General features: G+C 59.1%; 7 protein-coding genes across 7 annotated transcripts; 4 read left to right on the top strand and 3 right to left on the bottom strand.

Moving 5' to 3' along the window:
* Positions 1-317: 317 nt before the first annotated feature.
* BKCO1_4100095 (uncharacterized protein) lies at positions 318-1,466 on the bottom strand (the record flags this gene model as incomplete). Its single annotated transcript, XM_020275862.1, has 2 exons — positions 318-1,042; positions 1,178-1,466. 2 exons carry the CDS (start codon positions 1,464-1,466, stop codon positions 318-320), a joined length of 1,014 nt encoding a protein of 337 aa, XP_020128363.1.
* Positions 1,467-1,998: 532 nt separating this feature from the next.
* Positions 1,999-6,139, bottom strand: BKCO1_4100094 (protein tif31; the record flags this gene model as incomplete). Its single annotated transcript, XM_020275861.1, has 5 exons — positions 1,999-2,961; positions 3,014-5,740; positions 5,796-5,851; positions 5,924-6,010; positions 6,112-6,139. 5 exons carry the CDS (start codon positions 6,137-6,139, stop codon positions 1,999-2,001), a joined length of 3,861 nt encoding a protein of 1,286 aa, XP_020128364.1.
* Positions 6,140-6,811: 672 nt separating this feature from the next.
* BKCO1_4100093 (atpase domain prokaryote protein) lies at positions 6,812-8,745 on the top strand (the record flags this gene model as incomplete). Its single annotated transcript, XM_020275860.1, has 4 exons — positions 6,812-7,173; positions 7,234-8,182; positions 8,236-8,434; positions 8,492-8,745. 4 exons carry the CDS (start codon positions 6,812-6,814, stop codon positions 8,743-8,745), a joined length of 1,764 nt encoding a protein of 587 aa, XP_020128359.1.
* Positions 8,746-9,168: 423 nt separating this feature from the next.
* Positions 9,169-11,902, top strand: BKCO1_4100092 (uncharacterized protein; the record flags this gene model as incomplete). The annotated part of the gene is made up of 3 exons (XM_020275859.1): positions 9,169-9,187; positions 9,235-11,151; positions 11,205-11,902. The coding sequence occupies 3 exons, from the start codon at positions 9,169-9,171 to the stop codon at positions 11,900-11,902; spliced, it is 2,634 nt and encodes an 877-aa protein (XP_020128360.1).
* Positions 11,903-12,245: 343 nt separating this feature from the next.
* BKCO1_4100091 (nudix domain-containing protein) lies at positions 12,246-13,530 on the top strand (the record flags this gene model as incomplete). Its single annotated transcript, XM_020275858.1, has 2 exons — positions 12,246-12,506; positions 12,565-13,530. 2 exons carry the CDS (start codon positions 12,246-12,248, stop codon positions 13,528-13,530), a joined length of 1,227 nt encoding a protein of 408 aa, XP_020128361.1.
* Positions 13,531-14,563: 1,033 nt separating this feature from the next.
* Positions 14,564-15,751, top strand: BKCO1_4100090 (uncharacterized protein; the record flags this gene model as incomplete). Its single annotated transcript, XM_020275857.1, has 1 exon — positions 14,564-15,751. The coding sequence occupies one exon, from the start codon at positions 14,564-14,566 to the stop codon at positions 15,749-15,751; it is 1,188 nt and encodes a 395-aa protein (XP_020128362.1).
* Positions 15,752-18,218: 2,467 nt separating this feature from the next.
* BKCO1_4100089 (ferric reductase like transmembrane component) lies at positions 18,219-20,068 on the bottom strand (the record flags this gene model as incomplete). Its single annotated transcript, XM_020275855.1, has 2 exons — positions 18,219-19,280; positions 19,337-20,068. The coding sequence occupies 2 exons, from the start codon at positions 20,066-20,068 to the stop codon at positions 18,219-18,221; spliced, it is 1,794 nt and encodes a 597-aa protein (XP_020128413.1).
* Positions 20,069-23,950: the final 3,882 nt, after the last annotated feature.

The following is a 23,950-nucleotide window of genomic DNA, read 5'->3' as shown; positions in this document are numbered from 1 at the left end:
GAGAGTAACATCCATCTCCGCTCTTGCTTATATCAATCCATCAGGCTTCTCTTGTCCTTCAACTGGGAGAAGAAGAGAGAAAGAAAAAAGAAGAAGCAGCTCAAGTCCGCCTGCCTCTACTTCCCCCGGCCCGGTTTTCCCCCCATTTCCGCCATCCAAATCGAGAGCAAAGCTTCTTCCTGCACGGAAAGAAAAAAAAAGAAATGGAAAAGCCTGAAGGACCAAGTCGGCATGGCTTGTCTTCTTCTTTTCCTCCTTTCTTCCTTTCTTCCCTCCCTCCCTCCTCTACCTCCCCTGCCTCCACTCACTCCACCCACTCACACATTCTCCACCCACGCATACACCACCCCCGTCGTGACCCCCGCCCCCACCCAAACGCCCGCATACCCCAACGCGCCCACGACATCGCCCCCCCTCAGCATCGCGCTCGCATGCACGCCCACATGCGCCGCCGTCAGCGCCGCCGCCACCGCCGCGCGCTTGACCAACACCCTCGCCCCCTTCCCGAACCACCAAAGATTATGCACGAGATGCTCGCGCAGGCCGCTCGTCGCGGGGTCGAACGCGGCGGCCGCCTTGCGCGCCGCATCCGCGCTCGACTCGCGCGCCGCGAGCGCGGGCACGAGGACGAACTCCCTCGCCGCGAAGCCGACGGGGACGAGGGCGGCGAGCAGCGCGGGGACGGTCGCGGCGTGGGCGGCCTCGAGGGAGGCGAGGCCGTCGAAGCGGACGGCGAGGAAGGCGGGCAGGAACGACTGCAGGGCGGCGAAGAGGGCGACGGCGTGGACGGCGGCGGCGAGCAGGGCGGTGGCGAAAGTCGTCTGCGCGTCGGCGAGGATGGCCGCGTTTGGGACTGCGGCGCGGGGCGCGCGCGGGTTGTGTTGCGGGGAGCGCGGGCGGAGGAGCCGCGTGGGGCCGGCGAGGGAGAGGGCGTCGATGGCGAGGCAGAGGAGGGCGGTGGTGGGTTCCACGGCGTAGAAGGTGGTTAGGAGGTAGTACCACGGCGCGTGGGTGAGGACCGAGAGGGCGACGAGGTCGATGTCTGTTTTTGGTGGTGGTGGCCCAGCATGTTAGCGGCTGGTTTGGGGGTGACGCGTCTGCGTGGCTGGCTTGGATATGGATGGCATTGGGTGGGTGGGTAGGTGAGTGAGGCGTGGAGAGGTGAGGATGATCTTACCGTCAAAGTTTCCAAACCATGCCACCGACAGCTCCGTCAGCTTCCACGCTATCGACGACAGAACCTTCACGTCCTCGTTGGACGAAGAGCTCTGCGACACCTCGCGCAGCTGAGGGTCTATGAATTCGGACGTGGCCGAGAGCAGCGACAATGACGTGGCGAGGCTCAGCACGATGAGCAGCGGGAAGCGCACGTAGCCTGGCAGACACGCTGCGGGCGTGGGCGGCGGGGCTGAGGCGGTGGGCATGGCAGTCCCATCTTGGCGGGCCATCTCCTTTCTCGACACCATGATTTGCACCGGGTGAAGTGGTGTTGCAGGGCTGCGGCGATGAGGATGGCGGGGTGTGCAGTGGTGTTGATGGCAACAGTGCACGGGAGAAGCTTTGGTGTTTTGGCGTCCATTGTTTGGGCGGAGCACGGGCCTTCCTTTTGCGTCATCACGGCTTGGCACTGGCCTCCATATCAAGGCAGTCACGCAGTCCATCATCCAACGACAACCTAGAGCGCACTTTTTGTTTCTACATGTATATCGTATAGTACAGTTTTCGAACGCGGATCGCTTCGATCCAGAGCGGCGAGTCTTTTTTGAGTGGTAGTCACAGTAATAACCAGCGCCGAATATGTGTACCCATGCCATCCCCAAATGCAACCGCAACCGCCCTCCAGTCATCATGTCCAATAATGCTGAAAAGAGGAGAGTGAGGCAAGTATGTACCAAAAACGGGGAGATGGAGAAAATCACAACCGAAGAGGAGAAACGAGCATGATACAATGCAGCAGAACTTTTCCCTGCGCTACAGCACAAACTCCCAAACGCGCCTTTAGTTACCGCCGGCACGGCCCGGTCTCCGCGGGCCCTTCTGCTGCTTCTTCTTCGGCGTGCTCTTCTTCGGCCCGTCGCCCTCAATGTAGCGAACCAGCTCCTCGATGCTCTTCGTGTGCATGTCAACACCGCCCGCCGCATCGCTCGACGACGGCGCGCCAGCCGCCTCCGACGCCGTCTGTCCAACGCTCGGCTGCGGGCGCAGGTTCGTGCGCGGCGTGAGGGGAATGCGGCGCAGACGGCCGGCCTGCACATCGCGCACCTGCTTGGCCTGCGTGACGGCGCTCTGCGTGAGCTGCTCGAGCCACGACTCAGCCTCCTTGGTGTTGCGGTCGTTGGGGCCGAGGATCGTGTTGAAGATGTTGAACGACTCGCGCATCTTGTTGACGGCCGAGTGCATGTCCCTATCGAGAGCCAGAGCCTGCGACAGCTGGAAGAGCAGGGTAGCCGTGTTGATCGACTGCTTACCCGACACCTCCTCGCTAATCGACAGACACTGTTCGAACCACAACCGAGACTCGTGGTACTGCTTCATGGTCTGAAGCATGACAGCCGCGTTGTTGATGGTGGTGATCGAGTCGGGGTGCTTGTTACCGTAGATGACCTTCCACAGCTCAAGAGCGTGGCGGATGTAGCCAAGAGCCGCCTTGGTGTTGCTGTTAGCATGTTCGAAAAGGCCGAGGTTCAGGTAAGCCAGGACCGTCTCGGACGAGTCGACACCAAGAGTGCGCTCAGAGACGATGACGGCCTTGTGCGCCAGCTCAACGGCCGCGTTCTTTTCCTCCAGGCCGTAGAATAGAGTGGAAAGTTGGTGGTAGACACGAGCGACTTCGGGGTGGAGGACACCGTAGATCTGCTCGTGCAGGGAGAGGGACTCGAGGAGAAGCTCGTTACCAAGCTCCTTTTGGTCCTGAGCAATCGAAATACGGCCCGCCTCCAAGGCTTCCTCGGCAAGAACGCTCTGTGACTGTGTTAGCTGTGATATACGACTGAATGGGGGGGGGGACAATTACCTTGGGCGAGGCTTCCTTGACGATGGGGACAACGTTCTGAACATCGTCCGCACGGAAGGTGACCTTCTGAGCCGGAGCAGCAGGAGAAGCAGTGCGGGCAGGGGAGCGATCCGCGCTCTTGATGTTTTTCTTCTTGTTCTTGCCAGAACCAGAAGTGTGGCCGTTTGTCGTGGGCTTGAGGGTAGCGTCGGAAGGCTCAGACTCGGTGACCTTTGCGGCGTCCTCTTTGGTGAAAGCATAAGCCTTGGCCTCAAGCTGCAGACCAAGCTTCAGAGACACCTCACGAAGCACTTGGAGCTCCTTGCCGGCCTCGATCCAGTTAGCTCCCAGATCAAAGCGGAACCTCTGCCTGACCTCCTCGACGATAGCAGCCTTGAGGGTCTCCGGCGTCAGCGTCTCAAAGCTAAAGTCAGCGTCGGCATAGAGCGCCCTGAGGGAAGCGTCAATCTCGGCGACTGGGTTCGCATTAACCTCGGCTCCAAGCAGACAGTTGAGCAGGTGAGCAACGCAAGCACCCGAGAATGGAGAAGGAAGGTAGCGAAGCTTGTCGTTGGCAACATGCTTGAAACCACGAGCGATCATCTCCTGAATCGCGAGGCGCTTCAGAGCCTTCAGCCTGGGCTCCTCCTTGTCTGCCGAGGTCGCGATCTTTCCGAGATACCTCAGGTTGATACCGCGCTTGTGCAGCAGACTAGTCAGAGACTGACCGTCCATGGGGAAGCCAACATCACCCTCCTGAAGGTCGCGAGTGAGGCGGGGGATGACCTCCTGAGTGAGGTGCTCGCAGGCGGCTCGGACCTCAGCCTCATCCTTCGCGTACTCCTGCTTCTCCTCTTCAGTCTGGGGGACCTGGCCGCAGAAGACGTCGGGGTTGAGAGCAAACTGGAAGCCGGAGATATCGACCCGCTCGTTCTCAGTTTCTTTCTTTTCCCCGTCACCCTCCTTCTCGACCTCTTTCTCGCCATCAGCCTTCTCGCCCTCGGCCTTCTCCTCGGCCTTCTCCTCGGTCTTCTCCTCCTTCTTAGCGGCCTCCTTCGCCTCGTTACGCTTGGCGAGCTCAGCCCTGATGTATTCCCTAAGCTTAGTGCGTCCGTAGGACTCAACGAGTTCGGATCTGAGAACAGCCATCCTGTGAGGGTAGTCCTTCTCTTTGTCCTTTGACTTGCCGTCCTCGGTGGGCTCCTCCCAGTACTGCTCGAGCCAAGTCACATCAAGGGGAGAAATCCTATACAGGTCGAGTGCGTACTTCCTGCCGTCAGTTCCAAGAAGACCCTTGGTCTCAACACTTCCTTCAAGATCATGGCGTTTGTTCTCCTTGTCCCAAACAGCGTGCTTCTTGACCCTCAGAGCCTTCGACAGCTGCTCGAACAAGGGTGCGAAAGTCTCATTCTCCGCGACAACGTCCTTGCCCTCAACTCCACCGTAGTCAATCTGGTGCTCACCAGGTTCCCTCTGCTTGAAGATACCGGGCACGATGCTCTGTCCGACAATACGCTTGCCGAGATAGTCAACGACAACGGTACCGGGAGTGAAGAGGCCGGTAATGTCAAGCTGGTTCACAGCCTTGACACCCATGACGTCCTTACCAGTAGCGACGCGCGCGGCCTCGTCACCGCCATCAGTGGCGAAGGTACCAACGCCGTCGGCACCGAAGGAGAAGAAGATGTTGTTCCAGACGAATATTTGAGCATCCTTGCTCTCCGTCGGGTTTAGAGGTGCGACCTCACCGCGAGCGACAAGAACAGAACCGCGGACAGCGGCCTCGTTGTAATCGGCGAAAAGCTTGGAAGTCAGCCTCTCGCGGAAGACACGGTCCTGGACGGTTTCCCGGGGCAACTCCCTGGTGGACTGGAACTCCTCGTTCCAGTCTCTGAGGTTGTCTGCGCTTTCCAGGCCGGAAATGAGGTAGTTCTCCTGGGTGCGGGTAATGTCAGCCTGGTGGCTGTTCACGGCAGAAGTCGGTGGCGAAACGAGCCACGGGCTGGCAGGGATGGCGTTGGACAGCTGGAACATGGCAAGCGGATCCTTGGCGTTGTTGTACTCGAGGAGCGACTGGAACGCCTCGTCAAAGCCGGGGGACAGCTTCTGGACAAGCGTGAGCAAAGAGTGCGCGGCAATGTCCTTCGGCGCCGCCCTAGGGAACGGGTCGAACTTGTTATTGGTCGACTTGTTCACGTAGAAGCCAGAGACATGAGAGGTGACTTGGTACTGCTCGCCCTCGTTGGTGGTGACCTGAAGGTACAGCAGGTGGCCCTTCGAACGGAGGTGGTACGGCGGAGGGTTCCAGGGCGACAGCGAGATGGCCTTGACGGTCTTTGGCGCCGCATCCTGGGGCTGGGGCAGCACAGTCTTGATCTCGGCAGGCGACTCGAGATCGTAGCTGTCTAGAGGAGTGCCCTCCGCCTTCTCGTCGGCAGCGATCTTAGCCGAGACATCATGGAGTAGGGAAACGCCAGCCTGGGCGCCGTGAGCAGTGTCGGTCCTGTCTCCCGAAGCGCCAATAAGCTCCCGCACTCTGATGAAGTGCATCCTGGCCTCCTTCTCAGTGTATGGATCCTCGACCAGCGTGATCTCGGCGTCCGGGCCGATGCCGGGGACTTCGGAAAGCTCGACGAAGTCATTGATGCGCTCGCCGTTGTGCTCGAGATGGAAGCAGGAGTATTGGAAGGTGTGCGGAGAATCGATGATGGACTGACGGAGGTCCTGGACTTGCTCTTGCGTCGATGCCTGCGGGGGTTTAGCACATGGGGTTGGCGTTTTTGCAAAGCGGAACTTGACTGACAATCACTTGAGTCTGGTGCGGCTCGTGCGGCAGCTGGACGTTGAGCGTGAAGACATCTGGGCGGGTAGGCATCAGCGGCCAGTCCAAGGTGGGTGGCGGCATTGAGCAATGGCAATGGGATCACATACTCTCCACGGGCTGCTCCTGCTCGCCGTTTTCGCCAGCAACGACGTCTCCGTTCAGGTTCGACTCCTCGAGCGTCGGCTCAGCGTTCGCTGGAGGCAAGGCAGTGTCAGCATGGGCGGCCAGGGCAGAGCGGCCAATCGCACGCGGGCTTGGGGCTCCGGTGCAGAGCGGGCCAGACGGACACACTCACCTGGAGTCGAGGCGTCATTCGCGGCCATGGTGGAAAAGTCGAAGCGGGCCAATTGAGAAGGGACGGTGCTCTGAGGGAAAGACAATGGAGGCGCGCCGAGCTCAGGAGAAGCGGGGCCACGGGCGCATCTAAAGGGAGAGGATGGAGGTGTGGAGGAGGGTGTTGGGGCTGCTGCTGCGAGCTCGAAAAGTTTAGAGGATTTCTGACCAAGTTAGCCGGTCTTCCCCGAATCGCCCACAGCCGCCGCGTCTGCCACGCACGGGCCCGCGGCCGGCAGCTTCGCCGCTGGACCCACGACCGACGACCGACGACCGACGACGGCCGACCGCCTGCCAAAGCCAGCCGCAGGGAAGTCGATGACGCCGGCACGCCGGCCGGCTCGCGCGTTTCTCGGCGCCATGCAGCACGCGACACGGCGGCCTTTGCGCGGTCTGACTCCTGCTCCGCCTCTGCGATTTGCGCTCCGCCAAGCTTGCGCAGCACAGGAGAGACTAAACCACTAATCTGCGTGCCGGCCGCGCACTCTCGCACTCTTCCAAGTTTCCCTGTTTCTGACTCCAGTCGTTCGTTCGTTTCGCTCCCTTTCCTCGCACACTCTCTTTCGCCCGCCCGTTCCTTCTTTTCGCTCTCTCGCCCGCCCATTCGCTGGCCGGCTTGTTCTCGGACTTATTCATCGCACCCTCGTTTGCACTCAATAATCATGTACGGCTGCGCGGCTCCTGCCCTGCGGCTGCGGAGGCTGCAGCCCGCACTACCCCGGCTCCAGCGATCAGCCAGATCTACTCTGGCGAGCCGGCGCCATACCGCTTACACTGCCGCACAACTGGCGCGGGCGCCTGTTGCTGCCCCCCAGTTCCAACACCACGCCCGACGCCTCATTTCAGGAGGCTCGCCTGCGCCACAGCCCGGCCAGCCCGATCCCACCGAAGCTGGTCCTGATGACAGCGACCGGCAGAAGAAGTCGCATTCCGGCCAGGCTCACGGCGCCAATGACTACCGTGAGACGGCCTTCAAGATGTTCGAGAGTGCCATGACTACCTTCGCTTCCGTCGCCGTCCTTGGGTAGGTGGCCCGTGTGTTGCATGCTTTCCGGACGACCACTAATTGACTACTCGCAAACAGGTTCGTAGGCTACAGCTACACCAGGTATTACAAGCACATGGTCCTGGCAAAAATGGACAACGCTTTCAACCCGGGTGACCCTGTCCTGGACCTTGCTCGTGGCAGGCCCCCTCGCCGCGAGGAGGCAGAGGATGGTTCCTGGATTGTCCGTGAAGAACAGGCCAAGTTTGACTCCATCATGCGTGGAGAGGACAAGGGCCGATACCACCTGCTCATCGGCGAGAAAGGCACTGGCAAAACTTCCATGCTAATCGAAGCCATGTCAAAGATCGACGGAGATGGTGTCGCCATGTTCGAAGCCCACGCGGACCCAGAAATATTCCGGATCCGCCTTGGCAAGGCATTGGACTTTGAGTTTCACGAAGACAACATCGGCTCCCTGTTTTCCATCCGAGGCCCTAGGGATGCTTCAGCGCTGCTTGATGTCGAGAGAGCCTTCAACAAGCTTGAGAAGGTTGCAATCAGACGCAGAGACAAGCTTGGACGCCCACTCATCCTTGTCATCAACAGCGTCCATCTCATCCGGGACGACGACGAGGGAAAAGACCTTCTCGAGCTCCTGCAGCAGCGCGCCGAACAATGGGCCGCTGCCAGCCTCGTCACTGTCATTCTAAACAGCGATGATTACTGGGTCTATGAGCGCCTCAAGCAGTACGCGACTAGGATGGAAGTTACCCCTGTCAGAGATCTGGACAAGCAGAAGGCGCTTTCTGCATTGAAGCACTACCGGTGGAAATGGCACGGGGAAACGCCCAACGATCAGCTCTTGGAGACCATTTACGACAAGATTGGTGGCCGGCTTTCGTTTCTTAGCCGCGTCGCCAAGTCCAGAGACATGATCAGTCTTTGTGATAAGATTTGTGAAGCAGAAAAGACGTGGTTCCTCAACCAGTGCTGGGTTCTCGGTATGGAAATGGATGACGACGTCATGGACCAGCAGAAGTACGCTGTAAGTATCTCCTGCTATCATTTTTTTTTGAACTCTACTGATGTCTTACTCAGTCGGCGGCTATGGTTCTAGCGAAAGCGCTGGTTGACCAAGAAAGGGAAATGGACGAGACCTACGACCCTGAAAAGGGACACATTCTTCCGCAGATTCCTCTTCACAAGGCAAGGGAAATCATGACGCGTGCCGATTTCATTCAGAGCTATGATCACATCAACGTCTTCACAATTGACTCAAAGGCCATGGTCAGAGCCGGTACGTGGCGATTCCGATGTGCGCCTCTCCTTTGCAATGAAAACTGACTCGGTGCAGATTCGGTTCCGATGCAAAGAGCTTTCCGCGAGATCTGCAGTCAACCCGGCTTCGACAAATTCCTCGAAAAGACGTTGGAGCGCATTGGCGACATTGAGAGCTTGGGCAGAACCAGAGAGCTTACCATCAAGGACCTCTGGGAGGGCGGCAAGTACAAGGTCACGACGCGCAATGCCAAAGGATACGTCGAGAAAGAGACGACGTTCGAGACTCTGCCTGGTCTGAAGGATGTCGATGATGACGATGACAACTGAGCGCAATCCGTGGCAAAAACATCATCTAGTATTTTCATTCTTTTTTTTGCATTTCGTTCGTGGTCTTTTAGAATGCATCGTCGAGGCTTAGAGGTGGTTCAGGCAAAGCGTGGCGCTTTGACCGGGGGGCTGTTCGTTTCTAGTTCTGATACCTACTTTAGATGGCTTGACTTCAAATCAATTTCAAATTTTCATTGACGTCATCTTGGAAGACTTGCAATTGAGGATTTATTGCGTGTTGTGGGCGGACTCGGAGGTGGCGCATTTCCCAACTAGGCTTAGCGCGGACGCCGGGTAAGTCCGGGGCCGATGGGGTTTGTTTGTCAACACCACGCGCCTCGACGTCGCGACAGCACCAGTTTCCGCCGCGTTGTCAGCATCATAGCTCAACATCATAACCAGCATAATAGCTTAGCATCCGCTATGCCGCATTCTAGAAACAGTATGGTCCTATTTGCCCGCTTGCGAAGGCCGATTGACTCTAAACAGTAGCCGTGTACTTAGACTCCGCGACCGCAGGAGAGCCACCTTGGACAGCTGCGCGCTGCAACAGACTGCTTCGCCCCGTTACGGCGCAGATTAGAGTTGTAAGGGAGCTCGTCTACCCACAGCTGCACGCAAGCGCGGCGTCTTCATCGGCGCCTTCGTCCAAGGATGAGCCGCCCTCGTGCGCCAAGCAGCAGGATGACGAAGAAACAGAGGGCGCCGGCCGTCGAAGGGGCGTCGACGATCCAGACTGGATTCCAAATGCTGCTGAGAAAAAGGGAAGCAAGCGTATTTACAGCAACCGCACCTCCAAGGCCGAAGCGCGCCCGGCGCTTCATGCACGCAAGCCTGGCGAGATCTCCATGCCCACGCCTCTGATCGTCCGCCAGGTCAGCTTGAACGGCTCTCCACGCGCAGCATCTCCAAAGCCTGCTAGTGGCCAGTCTTTACAGACTCCCAAGAAGCGCGCCTTCTCGATGCTGAACCGTAGTCAAAATGGCAGGGTTAACAATAGATTGACCATTCAGCAGCGGCGGCACATTGACCGCCTCTTGCAGGCATTCCGGACTCTACTTCACGCAACGCAAAGTCAAGGGAGGAGCCGGGCAACGAGAACTGGTACGCGCTCGTTGATGTCTACCTGCCTGCGCCAGGTCCCTGTCTACATCGAAGGCCGACAGGAATGGGAGGATGAGGAGAACGACCACAAGGTGGATGCCAGTGAAGAAGTCTACGAGGAGCTCGAACAAATGGGAACGGCCGCGGGTTGGCGACCTCTAAGGGAAGTCACGCGTGCTCACGGGGTTGCTCTTGTCACGGCGGCTGTTGAAGACGAACTTCTGGACATTAACCACATAAAGGAGCTTGTTAGTTTGTGTCGCGAGTCGCTCGCTTACGACGAGGCAGAGGGTATCCTGACCGCATTCATGTCCGCCACAGCACCATTCCCGCCGCCGAAGACGGCCAAGGACGACTTCATCTACTCCGACGCCCGACAGTTCAGTGCCATCGCTACGGCCTACGCTTGGGCAGAGGCAGTGGAAGCATGGTCTTTCTTCTACCGCTTACTACGCAGCATGCTGACCTCCAACCTTCTTTCCGTTGAGTGGACCGCAACCATGCAATTCAAGGCTGTCTGGAGTAGGATTATTCAACACATCTCCAATGCAAGGGACCCGGCCCACGCAGAAGCTTGCAGACTCGCCAATGCCTTCCTTCCCATTGCGTGTGGCAAAGCCTTGGTCCGCATCAACGAGGAGTCTCCGGGCTCGGAAGCCAATTGTGCACAGCCAACGGGCGTGAGCAGCGCGGTAAAGAATGCCTTGAACACCACCGTTGCATCTCTATCGGCTATTTTCGCAGCGATATGTCTCCTTCCGGACAGAGAGGCAAGCTTTGGCAGAAGAGGCAAAGATGCGATCCAACATACGCTCGAAATGACTGCTACAGACATCACCACGGACGTTCTCGAAGGCCATTTCGACGACGCGATTTCCGGTTCCAGCTCGATCATCGAGCGGTTGAGCAATGTCCTTACATGTGCTATCATTGTTGGTGTTTGCACATTCGATCGCGATCCGAACATGGCCGCAGCGCCGGTTCCACTCTACATCAGAGCATTGGCACGGCTTGAAGGGATAACCCAAGAACAGTTGCTGAATCTCCCTGGCATTGTTTGCTCGGTGGCTGAAACGTGCGGAAAGGCGTATTATCCGAAGACGACACAGAACGTTTTTCTAGTCCTAAGGTCAACTGTGGAGGCGCTAAAGTCCTATCGGCTGTCATCCTTCGATGACGGCAAATTCACTGGACCCACTGCTTCCAGCAGATGGGGGATCGATTGGGCTTCTTCATGGATCTTGAAACGCCTAGCTCTAGATTCTGCCCACGAGTTTGCGAATCGATCTCGGGGCCCCGATTGTAAGTCTTCCCGTGACATGTTATTTCGAAAAAGCTCACGCTGGCGAACGTAGTCAGCGACGGCGGCGAGTATCTGCGGTACACGCTCGAAATCGAGAAGGAAATGGAAAACATCCAGATGCCACAGCACAACATCACATTCTTCCACAAAGACGCCGACTACCACGCCGGGTACCGTTGGGACTCGGGCATCTCGGAGTGGGTCGAGGCCACGCCTCTCGTGCGCAAGTCTCTCACGCAGCCCGCGGCCGAAGCCGAAGCCTCCCCTCCCGAACCGCCATCGACATCGACGCCAGCGAAATCATCGAAGGTGGTGTCGACTCCAGCGCGCCCCACGCTATCACAGCTCCTCATGGCGCAGAGCCCCGACGTCCTCGGCATCAAGACGCCCGCCGCGGCCTTTTCCCAAAGGATTGCTGCCGCCGCTTCGGCTCCTCCCAGCACGCCCGTGATGACCAGCACTCCTGCCGCGCTCAAGGTTCTGCGGAACGATGATGATGATGACGAAACGGCGTCTGAAGGCACCCCGTCCGTCGATAGTTCTGGAGGGTACGAGACTGATGAGCTCGCCCTCACCAGTCCTGTCCGGCAGGCGAGTCCAGACCGGCTGCCCGCAAGCAAGCGGGCAAGTGAGAGCGGCGGCGGCGCTGCTGCCATGGCTAGAAGCCGCTCGACGACGGTTGCTACATTGAGCGCAGCGTTGGGCTTGGATGGCGCCGATGACAGCGAGGATGAGCTCAGTTTCCTGTAGGTGTTTCTTCCTCACCCCCTTGACCATTTGGCTTTTGGGGCATTGTGCCCCTCTGTTTGGCGTTCTCTGGCGGTGGAGGACATTTGGTTGCATGGTGTCTATTTTTGGGTTGGATCATCACATTGGAGCGGAGACTGGTCCGAGTATACCCCTGGCGGTTGCGTGTTGGTTGGTCTAAAATCATTCCGGTTGGGACAAAGATGTATATGGTATTGCTGCATTGCTGCTTGTATCAGGTGGGGCCAAGGCTGTCTAGCAGCCGAATGACATCACCTCCGAGCCCGAGCTTCTGGCACCTGCGAGGAATTAACATAGTGCCAAAGAATAGACGTCTGCCGTCCCAATGCCTGACAGAATCCAAGAGCTGCTGGCTGTCCGCGTCCCCGCGCAGCCTCGGCCTGTCCATGACTCGGCCCCGTCGGTGGCTGCCTCTTTTCCGTCGGAGGATCTCGTGATAGGCTGCGGCGTTGCCATCTTCCACGTCGCCTCCGCCCGCGTCGTTCTCTGCTACCACACCCGCAAACACTATTGGTTCTTGCCCAAAGGCCGCCGCGAAGCCGGTGAGGGGTGCACCCACGCTGCGGAGCGGGAGGGCTTTGAAGAAGTAAGCTCCACCAACACGTCCCGAACGCAATATAACTCACAATATCAACGCACCACAGAGCGGCTACCGAAACCGCCTCCTCCCCGTCCCCATCCTCCGCGACCAAATCCCCAGAGCCGGAGCCGGAGCCGGAGCCGCCGCTCCTCACCGCCACCGGCCTGCTCCTCGCCGCCCCTCTGCTCTTCCCCGCCGCCGCCGCCACACGGCAACCAGACCCACCCACCCCAGATCGACTCCCACGCATTCTTCGTATAACTACTCTTCCCCTTCCAACCGCTCTTCTCCTCCCCACCACCACCCCTTCTCCCCCTTCGCCACCCACCCCATCTACACCGTCTCCGAGCCCGCCGGCACCCCCAACCACATCCTCCTCTTCTACGTCGCCGAAACCCTCCCGCCCGCCCTCGACACCACCAACCCCGACCCACCCACCCGCACGCCCTTCACCCCCGCGCCTCGAGCCCCTCCACCACCACCACCACCACGATCACAATCAAACCACAACCCCGCAACCGCCAACCACGCCGACGCCGCAACCGCAACCGCAACCGCAACCGCAACCGCCAACGACCACCCCCGCCTAACCCACCGCGTCCGCCACGAGCCGGCCGGCTACCAACCGCCCAGATGGCCGGGCACGGCCGCGAGTGCGGAAGAGCGGCTGTATGAGAGCCGGTTGGTGAGGGTGGAGGAGGCGGTGGGCTTGTTGGTGGCGGGGTCGGCGGCGGGGTCGGCGGAGGGGGAGGGGGGAAAGGAGGAGGGTTCGGCTGGTGTGGTTCTGGCGGAGGTGGTGAGGAGGGGGTGGGGGGCGGTGAGGGGGAGGTTGGGTTGGGAGTTGGCGGAGGAGCTTGCGGGGGAGGGGGAGGATGGGGAGAGGGAGGGATGGGAGGATGACGAGGAGTGGGAGGGAGAGGGGGAGGGGCGGGAGGATGAGGAGGGGTCGGAGGATGAGGAGCCAGAAGAGGAGGTGGAGAAGCTGGAAGAGGAGGAAGAGGAGCCGAAAGAGAAGCGTTTGAATACGTAAAGGGGCTTCCTTCTTTGCATTTTTAGTGTTGGGTGGCTTTCTGTGCTTACACAAGTGTGCGTTTGTACAACTCTAATACTCGCATCTACAGCCGGACATTTTCTTCGAGTACCCATGGAGAACGATTGGTTAAATCTACATTTACGTCCGGACATCTTCTTTCGATGCCCATAGAGTCGTGCGTCATTACAGCTACATCTTCTCAACACGAAAACAGCGAGGCAGAAAGCAGCACGCCGAGTGCAGAGGATGGCGTGCGGAGTGAGAGGAGCGAGGCGTTAAAAGGGGAAGGGGGGTGGTGTTGCAGGTTGGAGTCTTGGCGGGGCGGCGGAAGCATCAAGAGGCAGCAGCAGGAAGGCGGGCGCCAGTCTGCAGTGGGCAGCGGCGGAGGTGAATAAAATGACTTGTCCGCCGGCCGGGAGCGGTGCCGGTCTTTGGCGAAAAGCATGGTAGAGCATGACGTGTGACAGGCAAAGGGTCGGTTCTTTTTCCTATTGACTGCCGCTAGGGGGAAAAAAAGAAAGAAAAATTGCCTTGGTTGCCGGGCCTTGTGGCCTGTGCTTCGGTAGCCAGCCAGCCGCCGTGTTCAGCCCCCCTGACCGCTTATTTATGTGGCGTAACCGATCAAGTAGATGCTTTGACCGGCTCTTGCGGGGTGCTAAAAGGATTGTAAGACTGCTGATTCCAATGCTGCTATGCGCTAGCAACTAGCTTTGAGGGTATATAAAATAAAAGCTTGGTCAATCGGCCGTCTATGCATGGCTAAGTAATCAAGGGGGCGAAAGACCATCTGCATATAAATAACCGATTATCTTGAAACAGCTGGTCGATCCGCCCCCGCGGGCCACCCAAATCGTCCTTTTTCATTTTCTTTTGCTCTGCTCTTTTTTCTTTTTCTCCGCTCACCACGCCCGCCTTTGTTTTTATTTTTCCACCGGAAGCCCTAACACGCCGCCCAAAGCCCTGTCTCGGAGCCCCGGTCCTTAAAGTCTGCACCTTTCCGGCCGCCCGCCGCGCGCGGTGGTCCCGAACAATGGCGTCGCGACTCTCTGCCGTCAACACGGCCGACCCTGCCTTCTTTCCGCAGAATCCCGCTGCCTACTACCAGCAATACGTCGCCATGGATCCCCAGCCCCAGCCCCAGCCCGTCCCGCCGTCACAGCCAATCCACCAGCAGCATATGGCTCCTTCCGCCCACGCCCAGCACCAGCGCCAGCACCAGCAACAGCACCAGCAGCAGCAGCAGCAGCAGCAACCCGCCCAGGCCCTGCACCACCAGCAACACCAGCCACACGCCCAGCCGCGCCCCGCTCAGCCACAGCAGACCCACCACCAAAGGGCCGATCAGCAACAGCAAGTCCCCGTCTCTCAGGCCGCAACCCCAGAGCCCGCCAAGCGCAAGCGGGGCCGCCCGCGCCTCAACCTCACCGACGAGGAGCGTGCCGAGCGTGCAAAGCAGCAGCAGGCCGCCTGGCGCAAGGAGTACAAGCGCCGCCGCATGGAGAAGGAGGCCCAGACCAAGGCCCGCCACGAGCACGGGGACGTGCAGCAGCAGCCACAGCAACAGCAACAGCAACAGCAACAGCAACCGCAACCGCACCCCAATGCCATGTACCCGCGCCAGTCTGCCGCCGCTGCCACCCAGAGCCCTTTCTTCCCGCCCTCGGCCGCTTCCGGCGAGCCTTTCATCCACAGCTTCAACGGCCTGAGCAGCGCCAACGGTGGCTTCTCATCCCATCACCAGCAGCAGCAACAGCAGCACCACCTCGCCGGTCCTGCCAACACCATGGCCGTCAGCAGTCACTCCAACTCAAGCTCCTTCTCCCAGCCTCAGCAGCATCTCCACCACCAACATCAGCAGCAACAACAGCAGCAGCAACAGCAACAGCAGCAACAACAGCAACAACAACAACAGAACCAGCAGCAGCCTGCCGACGGCACGTCTTCTGAATCGCTGCCTCAGTGGCAAGACATCGACATCAACTTGCCCATCACCGGCGACCTGGTCGTGCGCACCGAGACGGCCGAGTTTTCGTGGCGCGGCAAGGTGCCCGGAAGGCTGAAGGTGGCCTTCATCCCGGACGAAGAAGCCGCTGCCGCATTGGCGGCGGCCGGTGGCGCGGCGAGCGACGGGAACAGCGGCGTCGGCAACGGAGCAGGCGCAGGCGTAGTAGGGCGGCCGAGCCCGTCGAGTTGGAGGAGCGTGAACAGTTCGGAGTGAAAGAAAGAGAGAGAGAAGGATGTCTTGGGGGGTTCCAGCTGGGTGACTCGCGATATCAGAACGCCCTCGAGCTCATGAACGGACCTTACAGAAGCATGTTTTTCTATCCAGCATCATACCAGGAATCAAAGCGACATGGAGCACGAGGTGGCGACACCCGACAGCCGAGGATGCACGCTCGCTTATTTCGCGGCCATGGGGCCAGGCCAGGCCCTCGGTCTGGGCGACGACCACGCGAACGGGCAGCTCCCGGCGGGCTGGCTGCATGGGGCGGGCGGAGGATCAGTCACCCACGCATGAGGTGGTTTTCTCCGGGCGTGCTTGGGCGCTTCCGCGCGCTCCACTCCTCATTTTGCTACGCGCCCGCGGATGATCATGAAGCAATGATGGTTCTCGTTTACCTACTTGCCTCCGCTTCCCTTGTTTCCCCTCCCGCCGCTTTGCGAGCCGTTAACAGTTGTCTCGCTTCTCGCATTGACCACCGGTTGCATCATATCAAGGCCCAAACACACCTTCCTTTAACTACCTACCTATACGCGAACATTGCATAACCAGTCTTGTACTCGTATATTGCGGCTCGGCAACCACTTAGTCAGCAGAAACTCGGCCGTCTCTGACAAAATGCAAAGGCCAGATGGAGAGCTACCGGAGGCCAGGGCCGATGACAGATCCTTCGGCATGCGAAAGTGAGCGGCTTCCCGCATGTAACGGTTGAGAGAGGGAAAGGGAGGGGGGAGAAATGAAGAGGCGACCAATCATGATCTTGCTTTTTCACTTTTCTTTTCTTTTGGGAGAGGGAGAGGGAGATAGAGAGAGAGAAAAGATGGCCGAGCTGGCTGTTCTCCCTCTTCTTTGCTTTCCTCTCGCGCTCCGTCGACTCCCTAGCGAGGCAGAGGGAGTAAACTACGTAGTACTTCTTGTCTTATCGGCAGAGCATTTTACAACACCAGCACCCACGGGGGGTAGATTCAAAGCGCGAAGAATGCATTCAGTCGGATAATGAGTAGCATAGTCGAGAGAGAGAGAGGGAAAAAAATCCGAGGACTTCCCACCTCTCCTCTCCCTCCCCCGTCTCTTTCTTCCCTTCCTGCAAGAACACTCCCCAAGCGCGCGCGTACATGATCTTTGTGTGTTGTGCATAGCGAGGCAGGGGATCCCCACCACCGCGTTCATGCACGTAGCCGTCCGGAAGAGAGCGAGCGCCTTGCCCACCCCATCACTCTCTCCCTCATCGCTTCACATATGGCCACATGGCATAGATCCGTGCCTGGATTCGAAGAAAAGTAGCAGGCGCGCACATTCGATCGCGGAGAGGGAGAGGGGGGAGGGGAAGGGACATGTTACCGAAATAAACCTTTATTCCTCGAGACGGGAGAAGAGAGAGAGATAGATAGAGAGAGAGAGCGCACGGGCAACGGGGATTAACGGTGAAGGAGGGACAGGGGCGGTTAGGGGGGTGGGGGGAGGGAGGGTGTTGCAAAGAGCACAGGCGAGGAGAGGAGAGGAAAGAGAAGCAGACGCGGGAAGCGAACGGGAACGAAAGAGGCAGGTTCCGCCCACCGTGCATGCTGCATGTGGTGGACGTGAATTGTGCAACGGCGCCAAAGTATCAGATAGAGAGTTTCTCTCGGTTGTGTGCCGTGTTTCCCCCCCCCCCCCCATCGATGGTCGTTCCCGTGCTCTCTGTTTCTGTATGCATGCGGGAAATCACGCAGATCGTGTGGAAAATCAGCGCGCTTGGCAATGCATGTTGATCGGGACTTGATACTTTTGACGTGGGGAACCGGGGTGAGTGGGTGGGTGGGTGGTGCGGATGTCGGTTGTGTGTGACGAATGATAGAGCAAGGACATAAGCTTTTTGGTTGTCTGGTGATCATGACTTTCATATCGGTGTGCCATTTTTTACTTTCTATATGCTAGAAACAGGGACGAACGCGGATGCATAAAGCAATATTTGTGAACCTGCCACACACCTACTAATTCTCTCTTTCCCTCTTGTCCTTCAGACCTCCCCTGTTCCCCGTGTCGTGATACGCTTGCGTTAATTGTAGAAATGAATGGATAAACAAGAAATTTGACTGCCAAAAAAGAAAGTATGGAATTCAAAAAAGCGATTATCGTACAGCGAAAGAAATGAGGGAAAACCCTTGAAGCAAGCGGATCGGAACGACAGCAGCAGCAGTAGCAGCAGCAGTAGCAATTGGAAGGAGGCCGAAAAAGAAAAAAAGAAAGAGTACGCCGGACGAGGCGTTCATGTATTGGATGGGTAGGGCGGCCCGGCTTCGTTTTGTGCATTTCGCACCATCATGAGGCAGGGAGGGATGGAATCAACACCTCAAGCGCCACGCTCGCTCTAAGCACACAAAGACACTTAATAGAGGGGAAGGAAACACCTCTTTGGTATCACTTAGAATGGAAAGGTGAAGTGTGTGAGATATAGATTGCATGCCGCTGTAAATTTTGCTGTTTACCAGGAGAACGCCTCCTCGAAGAAGTCGACGTTCCACCTGGTCTGGCGGTTGCGAGCGGCGCGCCTGACGTCGTCGGCGAGGGAGCCGGTGCCGCAGACACTGATGCCGCAGGCACCGACACCCTCCATCATCTCCTGGTCGACAAGGGCCTGGATGTTGGGCTTGCCGGGGAACATCTGCACGCTGGACGAAGGAGAGTGGATCTCCTTGGTCGAGCGAGGGCGCGTGACGAACAGCAGGATCTTGAGCACGTCGCGGCGGTTGGGCATCGACAGGATCTCCGTCATCCACGGCCGGATCCACTCGAGGTGCTCGGGCGACTGGATCACCCAGACGAGCGTGACGCGGCGAACGGCGGCGGTGCGCTTGTCGTAGGCCTCGACGAGGTGGCGGACGTGCGGGACCTGGTGAGTGATGCCAATACCGGCGGCGAAGAGCATGACAGTGCCGTACGAGGACAGGTCCTGGTGGCCATAGGGACCCTCGACGAGAGCCGACGTGGTAAGCTTGCCAGAGGGGCACTGCTCGACCTTCTTGTACAGGGCGTCGGTGAAGCCAGTGCGACGGCGGACGAGCAGGCTCATAGTAGTCTTGCCGAGGCCAGAAAGGTCAAGGCGCTCAAGGGACATGCCCTTCTCCTCGCTCCAGGCCTCCTGCTCCTCACTCCACGAAAGGGAGAAGGGGTGCGAGGTCCACCAGCCAATCGAGGGCATGTACAGGTAGACGTGCTGACCGGTCTTGAACTTCCAGGGACGGGCAATCTGGAGGTTGATGCGGAGGCAGTCGCCGGGAAGGGACTCGATCTCGGCCTTGGTACCGCCGTTTCCAACGTTGCGGAAGATGACCCAGAAGAGACGGGCGAAGCGCTCGAAAACCCAGAGAGCCAGGACGGCCTTGATGATGGGGAACTGGTAGAGCTCACCAGACTGGCAGTGGATCCAGACACCAGCGAGACCAAGGGCAGCGAGCAGGACGTGGAAGTGGAGGAAGACCTCGTAGAAGGCGTGGCGGACGGGACCAGCGGCCTGGAACATGATGACGACGAAACACAAAGTGCCCTAGCTTGGGGTTAGTCAAGTAAGGCGGCAGTGGGAAGGAGGCGAAGCGGACTCACAATAGTACCCCAGAGGATGAATTGGCTGTGGCCCATGGCTCCGGCGACGGCGGCCCAACCACCGGCCTGGACCTTGGGGATCATCCAGGCAAGAGTGTGGGCAACGGCCTGGAGGATAACAATGCGGCCGACCCAGCGGTGGACCAAGTTGAAGGTGTCGAAGGTGATTCCAGTGATCTTGATGAGCGGGTTGTTGCGGCCGGCAAGAAGGAAGAGCGGCAGCATGTTCATGACACACAGGACACCGGTGCGGTTGCGGAGCTCGGAAGCAGCGCCGGAGTCGCTCCAGTCAATGAAGATGACGGAGAAGGCGACGTTCATGCCGCAGTAGCCAACCAGGTAGATGGTCTGGAGGCGGCTGGGCAGGGTGCCGATGTTGATGGCCGACGACAGCTTGTACTCACGGTGGTGGCGGGTGCGGAGCAGCGGCGCGTCGAACAGGTAGCACTTGAAGCGGGCATACCACCAGTTGGGCTCGGCAAAGTAGCGCTGGTGGGGGTTGTTCAAGCAGGCAATGCCGCGCACGTAGCGGGTGAAGGTGATGCCAATGAGGTAGACCATCAGGGCGGCAGTGCAGGCAAGCCAGGTCCATCCAAGCCAGTAGGAGACGTTGATGTTCTCCTTGATGGCCTCCATCATGGCGGCGATCGCGGACGGGCTCTTGGCTTCTTCGGCGGCAGCGCGGGCGACCATGGCGGACAGGAGAAGGGGGGTGAGCGAGGCGGAGAGCATGGCTGCGGTTGGGTTGGGTTGTTTTGTTTACTGTCGAGAGCGAGTGTGCGACGTCACTGGCCAGCAATGACGGTCAAGAGGGAGTGTAATGAACCAGGCTCGCTCGCGAGCGGTCGAGGGCGGACGGTCTTTCAGAGGGTTGGAGGCGCCAGGGTGGGAGTGACGGAGGGTGGTGTCGGGGCGCAGTGACGGTCGTTGTATTGGGAGCAACGGCGCTAAGAATTCCGGCAGGGCTGGGCGCAATCCGCGGTGGATCAGGCTCCAAGACAGTGAAAGAAGGCCGCGGGCCTGGTGGAAGAATCGCGCGACTGGCGGCGAGGAAGAAGAAGAGTGCCGAAGGAGAGGACGGTGCTGGGGGCGGCCAAGGAAATACCGTGGAGGAGGCGGGCCCAGCAGCTGGGGCGGAGGCGGGCACTTAAGGAGCGAGGGTTTAGAGTTGATTGAGTGGCGGCGGAGAATTGGCAGCGCCTTTTGCACGGCGCGTCGTGGGTCCTGCAGCTGTCGGGCCCCCTGGCCAGCCAGTGCTGATCGGCGGGAGCAAAGCGCTGGGCGGGCCTGAGCCAGGCGAGAGCAGGGCTGCGCGCGCCGATTTGCTGAAACGCTCCTGCCGCCCACGGAGATCTCAGCGCCGCCCGTTTCAGCGCCCGCAGCCAGCATGCCGCGCGTTGCCGCAGCCGCCTCTCACTCGTCCGCCCGCCCACCGCCCTGAGCCACCACTCACTCCTGCTCCGCCGACACGCTGCCCTCTCGTCCTCTCGTGCTCTCGTCCTCTCGTGCCTGCGTCGCTGCAGCCCGCCCGTCACCACGCCCCGCCGCCCCGCCTTGCCTCGCCGCATTCCGCATGACGCCTGTGCGCTCCGCCCACGCCGCAGCCGTGGCCGTCGCAAAGGAGCGTGCGCGCCGTGTTTAGAGCGTGCCCCGGCTGGAGACCCGTAGCAATCTGGCCAGCCGAGCCCTCATTTCCCCGCTGAAGACGCCCGCCGACCAGTCCTCGCGCTGCTAATAACCCAGAGGCACTGACTCACGCGTCCAAACACCGTCAACAACGTCCCGCCGCCGTTGCTCCAGCATTCGACGTCTCAACCACGGTTCGTCGCGACCGTCCCGCCGTCCAGACTTTTCGCCGGCCTTCTTTCCTCCCCGAGTTCGCTCTCCGACCTCGCCCGGTGTGCGTCAGTCGTCACCAGCCGCCAGGAACGCCGTTGCGCCGTGGCGCCCATAACGTTTCATGCGCTGCCATTTGCTCCCGTCTGTCTTTCCCGAAGCGGAAAAAAACTGTCTCATACCCCAACCCTCCCCGATCGCCCGCCGTGCGACTCCGCCGACGTACGGGGCCCCTCCCTACTACCTCTGCGCGCCGACGACGCCCCTCGGCCCACTCCGGCTGCGCACGCCTGGGGCTAGATGAGCCTGCCGTCCCCAGTCCGCATCTCGTTTCTGGAAGCCGGGCCTGTGTAGCCGCAACCAAGGCGATGGCGATGCTATACACGCCTCCGTTCGGCCGGCTCCCCGCCACGTGAGCAGCACCTTGCAGCTCTGCCGCTTGCTGCAGTCGGCGCGGTGCATAGGCGGTGCATAGGCGGTGCATAGGCGGCGCATAGGCGGCGCTGCAGCTGTCGCCGCGCAGAAGCCTGCAACGCCACGCTGTCGCTCCACCCCAGGAACCACTGCCGATGGACGTGTCGCCGCCAGTCCAGGTGGCGCCAGCTGCAAGGGTGGGCGAATGAAGAGGCGCCGATAACCAAGCCAGGCCTTCTCGATGCGCTTCCTTTTCCGAGCTCCTCGTCATGGGCGCCGAGGGGCCCAAACCGCTTCGGAATCTGGTACGGAATTCGCCCGTCGCCCAGGTGTACGGAGTAGGATACACGGCCAATTCCTTGTGTCGGGAAGGCCTTCTCGAGCCGCTAGGCCGGCACGTCATCGCGTCTATACTTTCAGTTATTTAGATCTGCAGGGCTGTGTCAAAACACTTCGTGACACCTCGCGTGTGAGCGTGCCGTTGTTCGGGGAGCCCTTGGCGAACACGGTGCACTTCACGTCTCGTTCTGGCCTGCCTCTCAGCTCGCTTGCAAATCTGTTTACGGCCTGTGATCATGCAAGCCGTCAGTTCTTGCCGGCTGCCGTCCCGGATCAGCGCTGACGCCCGAGCAGCGGCTCCCTCAACACCCAGCAACTGCCGCGACGAGAAATATCAGCCTATCGCACCCCCTTCACAAACGGCATTTGCATCAGACAATAGCACACCGCACACGAGCAAGTTTGATGCCCTGTGCTGCTTCACTATCGGCCTTAGTCCATCCCCGAGCCGAATGACCACGGAGCTCGGCTTTCACCGTCGTCAGCAGTCATGCGCCCAACGTCCAGACCACTGCCAAGTTTCGAAGCCGCAAGGCTTAGTTTTGGATCAGCGTCGAAACCATATATTCGCTCTCTCTCCTTCCCGGCTTGGCCAAAAAGCGTCCCTACTGTCTGACCACGGCCTCAAACGCTATTGACTCGCTTCATCACTTCGGCCATGATGATGCAAGGTATCAAGCTCGACGATGCACTGCCGCCGACTCTCTTGCCACTTTGTTGCCGCGCCGCCCAAGAAGCAGACAGCCATGACATCAAGCCCATGGATGTTCTCAGACAAAGTTTGTAGTGAAATCCCCCACTTACCTGATAGACCCATGCTGGCAGTCGTCCCTATTGCACCTCAGCTGCGTATCAGCCTGCAACGCCTTACCGCCGACGCACGCATATGCGCAGACGGTGCGCTCCACCAGCCACAACAAACCCTCTTCAAACATTGACGACAAGTGCACCTCTGTGCGTTGTTGAACACTGGCCCAAAGCAGAGGCGAGCCCGACGGGTGACGACGCCACGAGAAGCAAGTGTGCCAGATTTTCTATACGCAATTGTTACTGTTGATTGAGAAGTTGTTACACTTGGCCGAGCGACTGCCGCTTTTCCGCCAGTGTCGAGTGCACGTACGGGAGGCTGAGGTTGCTTTTGCTGTGTCGTTGGATGGATCCAAGATAGCCATGTTGTGCGACTCCAACTATCTACAAGCAGCAGCACTTCATTCCATTTCTTGCCGCAGCTGCAGCTGCACGCTGGTCTTGGCCCGCAGAACTCTAATTTACAGCTAAGAATTCATTAAACCAGGCTGGCTATCTCGCGACCCATACAGGCTGACTACTGCAAGGCTCAATCTATGCAGCTGCAGCGGCGTTGACCGCCACAACAAGCATATCTCCACCTCCAGCTACCACCAACCCTCCAGCGCGGTACGACCACAGCTCACATTAGTTCCAATCACGCTAACATGAGCGATGGAGCGCAATATCGACGATGAACTCTTGCAGGCTACATGTCGCTGCACGCCCCCATGGACCAAATGCCATCGGCAAAAGGTTGGAAGCTGGCAAAATGACGGCAAATCTTATGCGTGCGGAGCGCGCTATAGCATAATATCCGGGACGATGGCCTGGGACTTCTATTTTTTTCCTCATTGGCGGGGGCCGGCTACGGATCTGTGCTACCTTGATTGCCTGATCTGGGTACGTCAGAAAGGGGCGGCGCGCGCTGCACAAACATCGATGGGCAAAACGGGCCGACGATCGCATATGCGCGTGCCCTTTCCGCAAACTACATAGCTGCCTGTGCGCTGGGTTTCCTGCTGGCTCTTGCTTTTTTGCGAGCGAGGCGGTGCAATCAACATGCAAGGGGCACGGACGGCCTTGGGTATGGGGTTGTACTGCCACATACATCATGCTTCTTTCGCTATCCCCGCTGCTGCGTCTGTGCGGTAACAAGCTTCATTTTCGTCTCTCTTTTGGGGTGGTGGTTAATAAGGGAGAACAGATCATCTGCCACTCTGCTGCATTATTGCATAT

The sequence above is a fragment of the Diplodia corticola genome (genome assembly GCF_001883845.1).
Source record: "Diplodia corticola strain CBS 112549 chromosome Unknown scaffold41, whole genome shotgun sequence".
In the NCBI taxonomy this organism is placed as follows: Eukaryota; Fungi; Ascomycota; class Dothideomycetes; order Botryosphaeriales; family Botryosphaeriaceae; genus Diplodia; species Diplodia corticola.
This window is presented reverse-complemented; position numbering and strand designations above follow the sequence as displayed.